Genomic DNA, 10,875 nt, shown 5'->3' with positions numbered 1-10,875 from the left:
GAATTGCAAAACCTGTGCCCACACCTCCCCCCTCAACCTCCATCCAAGGCCCCAAAGGATCATTCCACATCTGACAAGAATTTACCTCTCTTATAGAAATGTCATCTGCTATATCTGTTGCACCCGATGTGGTCTCCTGCACATTGGGGAGACTGGACAGCAACTTTTGGATCATTTCAGAGAACATCTCTGGGATGCCAGCACCAACCATTCCCACCGCCCCGTGGCTGAGCACTTCAACTCTCCCTCCCACTCCACCAAGGTCATGCAGGTCCTGGGCCTCCTCCATCACCAAACCCTAACCACCTGATGCCTGGAGGAACAGTGCCTCATCTTCTGCCTTGGGACCCTGCAACCACATGGGATTAATGTGAATTTCACCAGTTTCCTCATTTCCCCTCCCCCCACCTTATCCCAGTCCCAAGCCTCCAACTCAGCATCGCCCTCTTTACCTGTCCATTGCCCTTCCCATCCCACCCGCTATACCCTCCTCTCTGACCCATCACCTTCTCCCCCACCTCCATCAATCTTTCACAATCTCATCTACCTCCCCCCAGCCCCACACCCCCTCCCATTTATCTCTGAGCCCCCTGGCCCACAAGCCTCATTCCTGATGAAGGGCTTATGTGCAAATATAAATTCTCCTGCTCCTTGGATGCTGCCTGATTTGCTGTGCTTTTCCAGTGCCACACCTTCAAGGTAGATTGGGAGAACCTATTTCTACAACTTTAAGACTACGAGGCATGGTCAAAATATTGGAACCTGACTTTTCATCCATGAAATTGGAAAACACTTCATCACACCTGGGTGATAGAATTCCCATCTGCCATTCCATCATAATGCTAGATCAGTAACTAGTCTTTAAATGAGATTGGTAGAGTTTTGTGAATCAACTGTCATCAGGCTATGGGAATAAGTGAGTGGTTAGAGTTAGATTGTAGATCAGCCTGGTAGGACAGGCTCAAAGAGTTAAGTGGGTCCTTCTGGGTCCTCCTGTTCCTGTATTCCTCAGTCTGGGTTGGTAGAGAGATGTCAACCAAAGGGATGCCTTGGAGTTATTCTCCAATGCTCAGTTATATACAGAAATGTAAACCCATCTGCAATGTGTTACATATTGAAATACCAACCACTTATTGGCAGAAGCCTAAAATTAGCTTGTATGCATATTACAAATGAACAATTTATCTAATATTTAATGTCTTAGGCATTGCACAAGCTTTAAGCTATGAATTGAGGATATCACTTTATAACTCTCACTCAGTACAATGTGTAAACCATATCTTTTAAAGGTGCTTCTTTACCACTGAATGTGAAAGCATTCTTTCAAATTCCTGCATTACCATGAAAGATGGAATCAACAACTGCCTGAGCATAACCTTAAGCCCATTGGCGATAGATGCTTCCTTCAAGAATACAAAGGTAATGAATCAAAACATTTGGAATTCCACCTCGGAAATTTGACTTGTCTAGAACACTGGCACACCATACTGGCACACCATATTATTTAAAGTATATTGAGGTGCAGGAGACGGTGCAAAAATAAGATTTACAAGTGCCATACCAGAATCTAGAGGTTAGAATGATTAGGAAACATTGAACAGGCCATTACATGGCAGCACAGCAAGGAGGAAGCGATTCAGCTAGCCAGCCTAATCCCATGTTAGAGCTTTGGGTCCACACTTGTGTCTATTATGGAATGTCAAGTGCATACCTGAGTTATTCCTTGATACAATGAAGGTTTCTGCCTGGGCCAACCTTTTAGATGGTGAATTCCACATTTCTACCAGCCGCTGGCAATGTTCCCTGTTAGCGATTATACAGGTTCTGCAAGTTGCTACCATACACAGGCCTCACAGTGATGGGAGAAATTAGAAGGAACATAAACATCTGGATGGAATTCTTGTTCCTCAAATCCCTTTATCCTTTCCCTTAAATATATGCCCCTAGTCATTCATCCCTCTGCCAATAGAAATAGATCTTTCCTATCTCCTCTAACTAGGCTCATTATTGTTTTATACACCGCAATTGAATCTTCCCTCAGCCTTCTATTTTCAAAAGGAACCAACCCCTGTGACTATCCAACTTTTCTTCATAGCTGTAATTCTTCACTGCTGGTAACTTCCTTCTAAATCTCCTCTGTGTTCTCTTCAATGTCATGACCTTTTCCTGCAATATGACCAAAGCTGCACACAGTATGCACACTGGAACCCGCTGGTGTTTATACAGTTCCAGCATGACCTACTCGTTTATTAAGAGGGACATAGACAGGGTAGACAGGAAGAAATGTGTCCCGTTGATGAAGTGAATAATGACTGGGGCATAGATTTAAGGTAAGATTTCGGGGAAATGTGAGAAAAACAGTTTCCACCAGAGGAAGGTGGAAATTTGGAACTTTCTGTTTGTAAGGGTGGTGTGGACAGAAACGGTCATACCATTTCAAAGGTATTTAGACATGCACTTGTGATGCCATAAGACCAAAACATGTAGGAGCAGAAATAGGCCAATTGGCCCATCAGTCATGGCTGACATGTTTCTCGATCCTATCCTCATGCCTTCTCCTGCCCAAGGCAGACAAAGCTATGGGCCAAGTGATGGAAAGTTGGATTAGAATAATTAGGTAGTTGTTTTTGAATGGTGCAGACTTGATGGACCAAAGGGCTTTTCCTTGTGCTGTAGACGTCTAGGACTCAATGACATACTACCCAAGATCCTTATATTCCTCTGTACATCTGTGTCCTACAACTCCATGTACCTCACACTTCCCTAGATTGAATTCAATTTGTAATTTTTCTGCTCACCAGAACAGTTCGCTGATATTTTCCTGCAGTCCAAACCTCCCTTCTTCTTTATCACATGATCAATTCCTGTATCATGTGCAAACTTCATAATCATAACCCCTACATTCAAGTCTGAACCATTATCGAAGATGAGTTAGTCCATTTGCAGCAAATTCCTTGTGTATTTTATCCAGTTTCAAATCTAGTTACCATCACATTGCCCAGATTAAGCCAGAAAAATTGGAATTATCACTATATGCAACCATATAAGCTGCAGGACACAAGATACTAACGTAGCTCCATTTTTTATAAATAAAGTGCATAAAAGATGAAAACTTTGATTTTCCTATGTTGCTTCTTCTTTAGGAAAAGAAGCAACTGGGAGGTGACCAAAAGAGGTGTTTAAAAACCATGAGGAGGTTTGGAAAGATAAACATAGTGAAGGTTATCAGAGAAACATAAAATAGGTTGCCTTAAATTGAAGACAGTCACTAAACAAAAACAGTTAGAATTTAGAACTCATTACTGATTACAGCATGGCGTAAGTGAGGAAAATAACATGGTTGTATTTAATAAGAAGCTAAATAAAATAATGAGGGAGAAAGGAATTGAAGGCTATGTTGATACCTTTGAATGAAGAAGAGTGGGAGGAATCTTGCATGAAGCATAAAGACCATCCTAGACCACTTGGCCAAATGGACTGTTTCTAAATTGTAATTAATTCTAGGTAAAGACACTGTAGAATATGAAAGAAAATGTTGTTGTTGCAATGCATTAAGCCTGTGGATGCATTCTGTAATTGTATTTTCATGTCAAACTTTTTTTTACCAGCTCTTTACAGTCAAAGTAACACCAAAATTCAACAATTTCATTAAACAAAATGCAACGTGTACGCTGAAGAACATTGGAAACAAGAAAGTCATTTGCACAGGCAAATTCACAACTGAATGTCCCTGCAATGTTTCCGAGAACTACGCTCAGCTTGAACAGCAGTCAGGTACTCAGCCAACACAGCATTTAATTCCAGCTGGAGGACTCAGGTTTTAGGAAATCCTTGAACTGATTAAAGTGCTGACCGTTCTGCAAAGCAGAGGCTATTCAAGCATTAAAATCAATAGAGAAGGGGCCTCTCTTTAATTCATGATCAAAGCTTTCCAGTTATTGCATCAATTATGCTGTAAATCATGAGATTTACAGCCAATGAAATACTCAAACCCTCAGAATAATCCTCATCCGTAGTGTAACTGATTTTGAACCAGCCCACATGGAGAGTTTAACTCGTTAAAATAGTGGTGGTTGGCACCTAGGGCACTTTGCTGCCCCATCACCTTTTGAACCACCATGACTCTCAAAGTGTGCAACTGCTCTTCGCAGGCAAGCGTGCACCTGATTGAAATGAAATGGCCACAGCCCAATGATGTCTGACACCACACTGCCATTTTAACACTCTGTGTTGGGAGGCCCCAAAAGCCTTGAATCCTCCAGTACATGAAGGTGACAATCAGCATGGAGACAGGAGAGGGACAGGTATTGGCCGATAAGAGCAGAAAACCCCTTCCTGACAAAAAAGATGCCTTGGGGTCTTTTGTTTCTCCCCACAGGATTTCTGTCCCCACAGGATTTCTGTCTCTTCTACTCCACTTGGCCTGGATCAGTCCACAACTTTGTTGGGGAGGGGTACTATTCTCTTCTCCCCATTGATTTCCCTCTGTTGTACTAATTTCAGAACATTCCTTGTAATTTACCCGATTTCAAATCTGATTATCACCACAGTGCCCAGTACAGCAAAAGATTCTAAAACAATCTAACGGAGGGAAACACAGAAGTATGAATGAAGTCTAGGTTTTCAACATGCTTGGGCCTGAGACTCTGAAACCACTTGACCCCTAGAAGCTTCCATCAATCTCACAACCTGCCCATCCTGCGTTAAAACATTCTGCAAAGTGAGATGCTTTAACATGTGCTTCTTGTCTGTTACTTGTAGACCCAATCATTATTGAGTTCGCTGTTAAATCTGACTCCTTGAACTTGGTCAATCGGTCAACAGTCCATAACTGCTTCAAGATTGCAACATCTCAGCAGACTAACACTCCGTAAGTGTGGCACCTCACTTACATAAAGTGAAGCCTTTGATTTAGATGAGGAGAAGCAGACAAAAATAAAATTTGAAAAGTATTTGTACCAGTCACATGGATTATTTTGCTAAAAGCACCTATTTCATTTGTACTATTGAATTCTAGAGGAATTTAGGCTCTGCTTCAGGTTAGGATCAAGTGCAGTCTATACAACAAACTCCCTTCCAGTAAGGGGACAAGGCTTAATTGGAACTGATTCTTTCTGTTCTATCTAATCAGGTAAGGGATGTGTCCACATTGCATGGTTGCTAATGCTCAAGGCAATCTATGTCCTATTGTCAACATAGTTATCACATTGATTTAATTAAGCTACCCTGCATTCCTGGATATTGAGCGTTGCCAGATAAATTTGCCAACTGTCCATGTTTGAGAACAGAAGGAGAATAATTAAACAAGTGGTTTACCAAGGGTATTTGTTTCAGTAGTAACACTCTCATATGTTATGATCCCAGACAAGAAATCCACATTTTTGATAGACTCTGGTTAGGGGCCGATAACATTTAGCTTAAAGTGGATGAAGTGTGAGATTCTAAGTACTTAACAAGAGAGTAAAGTCACATGGTTTCATGGTTTTGATCAAACGAGCTAAAGTTTATTACACAAAGTCAGAATATAAAAATAATTACATTATGTATACAACTCATACTCGAACATTCCAGATTAACATGAGCTAAACATGAGTTAACACTGAAACTGTGGTCAAGCACCCTAGAGATTGGACTTTAATTGGTGAGTGTGTGAAGGGCTTTTGCCCGAAACGTTGATTTTGCTGAAGCTCCTCGGATGCTGCCTGAACTGCTGTGCTCTTCCAGCACCATTGATCCAGAACCTACATAGATGTTACTGACCTGTGGGTCACTAAATCCAATTTAAATTCAATCTCTTTAACGAGTGCTCCAAATTCTTCAGTTTCAAACCTCTGACTTTGGAATGCCTTTGAAACCTTTCTGACTCCAATGTCTCAATGACTGCTCATTTAATTTCTTCCCCAGAGACAGATTCCCCACAGCTTGTTATTGCTACCATATACACAATCGCTGACACAATTTCAGCTTTTATCAAAAAGCTAGCTACAATGAACTACCACCCTTATTCCTCTAAGCTTCAATCAATCTCAGCTACATCAAGAAAATGTTCCTTTTAAGGGCTTCTTTCTGGCATTCTTGGCTGCACTGAACTATCAAAGGCTCCAGAGACTTCTCTTGTCCTAACTCCAGGAGTCTGCTAATAGCTTCAGGCTACTTGAAGACATTTTTTTGTTTTAATACTCTTCCAGTTTCAAACTGCAGCTAACATCTCCCAGCGAATTCTCACCCAGATAAATTTAAACCAGAGAACTTTCCTAAGTGCCACTCATCTCCATGATAACATAGCCTGCTCTGGGCTATTCTTAGTCTGACCTTTAGGCCTTACTGAATTCTTTTCAGCCAATTTGGTTCAAACTCCCTTGTTATTGCAGATCCAGTGAAGTAGGTTACCTACTGTTTTTAGAGTTCTGTCTCTTGTGATTCTACAAAACAAATATGATTAGCATTCTGGATGACCATTCATTTTAGGTGTCTGACAACCATTAAAGTCCAGCATGTTAATTATCTTTGTTTCTTAACCCCTTAAAGCAACATTACTTGAACATAAAAGTGTTTTGGTTGCAGTTATCCAATTTTGTACCTATAAACTTTAATTTCATAAATCAGAAGTTATATTACTAAAACACATGAATTGTAGACCAAATATTCGCAAAGTGCATCTGAGTCAGGCAGCTAACTCTAGCTTAGAAGCAAAATACAATTTTAATGTTTCCGTTCAGCAGGCCTTTTCAGCATCCAGGTCATTGATCTGAATGTTAACTCTCTGTTTCTTCACAGAGGCTGCTTAACTCACTGGGTTTTCCAAGCCCTCTTTTTTGTTCCCAGTCCCACTCCTATAACTTGAGCAGAGGCTGTCATTTCAGTACAATACTGAGGAAGTGCTGCCCTGATGGAGGCACTCAGTGGATGTGAGAAATCCCATGGGAAGATGTACCATCTAGCTAGCTATGCATGTACAATATCCATCCCATTATCAATATATACAAAGGTTTGTAAATTTTTGGAATTTTGTAACCTAGAGAGCTATGGATGTTCAGTCATTGAGAAGATTCAAGTCTAAGTTTGATATCTTTTTGGCATACAAGAAAGATCAAGGTTTATGGGGATTGTAAAGCAAGTAGAGTTGAGGGAAAAGATTAGCCTTAATTGAGCTGTTTCAAGGGGCTAAATGACCTGCTTCTGCTTTGATTTCTTACAGTCTTGCATTCTGATATTATTAAGTAATCATCTAACCATGGCAGGCCCCTCTTGGTACCACTTCAATATCTTATGCTTTGACATTGTGGCTATTAAGTTGATGTTGACATTTTCACTGGAATTACATTGGAGCTCTGCTGGAGAACTGGATGCAAGTATCACCTCTGAAGGGGTTAGCTCTGCTCAGTTCCTTTGAATGAGGGAGACACTCTGTAAATGATGCTCTACTACATCTCCTGCCTTGGTAACTGCAAAAACTTATGACCCACATTGGATATGGACTTGGCCAGGTGTAATAATTTAGAGCAGAACCGTGGTTTGAGAGGAATATCATCTTCTTTTAAAAAAAGTTTCATTGGAAGCAGTTGAGGACAGTTATGTGAGAGTTGTCATGCAGAGATTGTGGAGGGAAAACAGTGATTTGATTCCGGCATGGGTGGTCAGCGGCTTGCAAGGCTGGTTAGACCGCATGTGGAAGCCCCCGCGCTGATCTACTGCAGTGTAATGTTTATTTGTAATTTGTTTATCTGACTGTAAGGTTTATTCTTTTAACTATTCTTATTTCTAACTTATACTATGAATCTCTGTAAGGTAATGCAACTTCTTTTCTTTCTTATTCCATTTTTTTGAATCTAAGTTTTGTACCCCGTTGTACCTAAGATAGTGCCATGAGAGGTGAGATTGTAAACTTTTCACTGTATTCTTGTACTTCTGTACTTGAGTACACATGACAATAAAACCTAATTCTACTTCTAATCTCTTGGTGTCGAGATGTGGGGCTGACTTCTGACACATCAACTCATTTTTAATCCTTCTGCTAATAGAGTCACAGAGACATAGAGATGTACAGCACAGAAACAGACCCTTTGGTCCAACTCATCCATGATGACCAGATATCCTAATCTAATCTAATCCCATTTGCCAGCACTTGGCCCATATCCCTCTAAACCCTTCCTATTCATAAACCCATCCAGATGCCTTTTAAATGTTGTAACTGTACCAGCCTCCATCACTTTCTCTGGCAGCTCATTCCATACACGTACCACCCTCTGTGTGAAAAGGTTGTCCCATAGGTCCCTTTTATATCTTTCCTCTTCACCCTAAACCAATGCCCTCTAGTTCTGGGCTCCCACACCCCAGGGAAAAGACCTTGTTTATTTATCCTATCCATGCCCGTCATGACCTTATAAATCTCTATAAGGTCACCCCTCAGCCTCCGATGCTCCAGGGTAAACAGCCCTAGTCTACTCAACCTCTCCATATAGCCCAAATCCTCCAACTCTGGCAACATCCTTGTAAATCTTGTATGAACCCTTTCAAGTTTCACAACATCCTTCTAATAGGAAGGAGACCAGAATTCATGAAATATTCCAAAAGTGGCCTAACAAATGTCCTGTACAGCTGCAACATGACCTTCCAACTCCTACACTCAAAGCTCTGACCAATAACGGAAAGCAAACCAAACGCCTTCTTCACTATCCTATCTACCTGAGACTCTACTTTCAAGGAACTATGAACCTGCAGTCCAAGGTCTCTCTGTCCAGCAACACTCCCCAGGATCTTACCATTAAAAGCAAATTCTAGTACAGATTGGTTGAGCCTGTTAGATTTATTTGTATGGTTCTTTCTATGTATTCCTGCATCTCACTGTGATTTCTAGGTGTTAACATCAGTTTATTTTCTTCCTTTCCTGAACCAGATGTACTGATTGTATCAACTGCACTCCAAGGTCTCTCTGTCCAGCAACACTCCCCAGGATCTTATCATTAAAAGCAAATTCTAGCACAGATTGGTTGAGCCTGTTGGATTTATTTGTATGGTTCTTTCTATGTATTCCTGCATCTCACTGTGATTTCTAGGTGTTAACATCAGTTTATTTTCTTCCTTTCCTGAACCAGATGTACTGATTGTATCAAATCTGGATGTCACTGGTGTGCAGTTGAACATCGATGTACTTACACTTCAAATTGCCATGGAAATACTCAACAGGTAACCAGTCATTACTGACTGATGCCATTGTTTTCAAAGAAGAAAACCCACCCATGATTAATACCATGAATTATGTTTTGATTTCAGTCCTGCCATCAAATTTATGAAGTAAAAGTAAATCCGACTTCAGAAAATCTTGACATTGTTCTGACTCATGCAAAAGTGCAAAACGTAAGTCTTAAAGTAGCTCTGATATCTATACTTGGACGGTTATGAAGAAAAACAGTGTCCTCACCAATATTCGCCCCGTCAACTAACATCACTAATACAGATTATCTGGCATTGATCACATTGCTGTTGTATGGGGTTTACTGTGCATTATAACTTCCATCTGCCTCCATTATAATGGTGACTAGGCTTCAAAACATTCTTCATTCTCTCAAGTGGTTTGGGATGTTTTTGGGTTATAAAAGATGCTATGAAAGCTCAGGTTCTTTTTTCCTGAGGGACAAACCAAAGGCATCCAGTAATAAAATGAATATGAGAAAAATCAAACTGTTTGCCATAGTCTCCTTGATTTGCATGAGCATTAGATTGGAGGGAAGCTAATGTAACCCCATGATATAAACAGGGAGGTAGAGAGAAAATAGAGAATTATAGACCAGTGAGACTGATGTCGGTAGTGGAAAAATGCTAGAGACTATTATCAAAGATTTTATAGTTAGAACATTTAGAAAACAGCATAGATTTACAAAAGGGAACATATACTTGACAAAGTTACTGGAATTCTTCGAGGATGTAGTTACAAGAATTTATCAGGGGGAGCCGTTGAATATTTGGACTTTCAGAAGACACCTATGAAAGAGATTGATGTTTAAAACTGAAACTCATTAGATTGGGGGGGAGCACTGAAATGCAGTAGATCAAAAATTACTACGTACCTGTCAGGCAGGAAAGAGATGGTCGTGTGAGGGAACCTTGTTGACGAGGGAGGTTGAATGTCTTGTAAAGAGGAAGAAGGAGGCTTACATAAGGTTGAGGAAACAAGGTTCAGACAGAGCATTGGAGGGATACAGGATTGCCAGAAGGGAGCTGAAGAAAGAGATTAGGAGAGCTAAGAGAGGGCATGAAAAATCTTTGGCGGATAGGATCAAGGATAACCCCAAGGCATTTTATGCGTATGTGAGAAACATGAGAATGACGAGAACGAGGGTAGGTCCGATCAAGGACAGTAGTGGGAGACTGTGTATTGAGTCGGAAGAGATAGGAGAGGTCTTGAACAAGTACGTCTCTTCAGTATTTACGAACGAGAGGGACCGTATTGGAGAAGAGGAGAGTGTGAAATGGACTGGTAAGCCAGAAGAGATACCTGTTAGGAAGGAAGATGTGTTGGACATTTTGAACAACTTGAGGAAAGTCCCCCGGGCCTGACGGGATATATCATAGGATTATGTGGGAAGCAAGAGAGGAAATTGCAGTACCGTTGGCAATAATCTTCTCGTCTTCACTGGCAACGGGAGTGGTACCAGGGGACTGGAGAGTAGCGAATGTTGTGCCCCTGTTCAAAAAAGGGAATAGGGATAACCCCGGGAATTACAGGCCTGTTAGTCTTACTTCTGTGGTAGGCAAAGTAATGGAAAGGGTACTGAGGGATAGGATTTATGAGTATCTGGAAAGACACTGCTTGATTAGGGACAGCCAGCACGGATTTGTGAAGGGTAGGTCTTGCCTTACAAGTCATATTGAATT

The 10,875-nt window shown here is 40.9% G+C and overlaps 1 protein-coding gene across 1 annotated transcript in view; it reads left to right on the top strand.

Annotated features, from left to right (window-relative positions):
* plxnc1 (plexin C1) overlaps positions 1-10,875 on the top strand; it is a 125,811-nt gene that overhangs the window by 40,300 nt on the left and 74,636 nt on the right. The window contains exons 5-9 of the mRNA XM_043713333.1: positions 1,290-1,419; positions 3,609-3,774; positions 4,762-4,870; positions 9,096-9,186; positions 9,274-9,357. Of these exons, the coding sequence (XP_043569268.1) occupies positions 1,290-1,419; positions 3,609-3,774; positions 4,762-4,870; positions 9,096-9,186; positions 9,274-9,357 (580 nt within the window). The remainder of the gene's footprint in view (positions 1-1,289; positions 1,420-3,608; positions 3,775-4,761; positions 4,871-9,095; positions 9,187-9,273; positions 9,358-10,875) is intronic.

The sequence above is a fragment of the Chiloscyllium plagiosum genome, chromosome 23 (assembly GCF_004010195.1).
Source record: "Chiloscyllium plagiosum isolate BGI_BamShark_2017 chromosome 23, ASM401019v2, whole genome shotgun sequence".
NCBI classification, from domain to species: domain Eukaryota; kingdom Metazoa; phylum Chordata; class Chondrichthyes; order Orectolobiformes; family Hemiscylliidae; genus Chiloscyllium; species Chiloscyllium plagiosum.
Note: the sequence above shows the minus strand (reverse complement) of the source record. Positions and strands in the feature narration are given on the sequence as shown.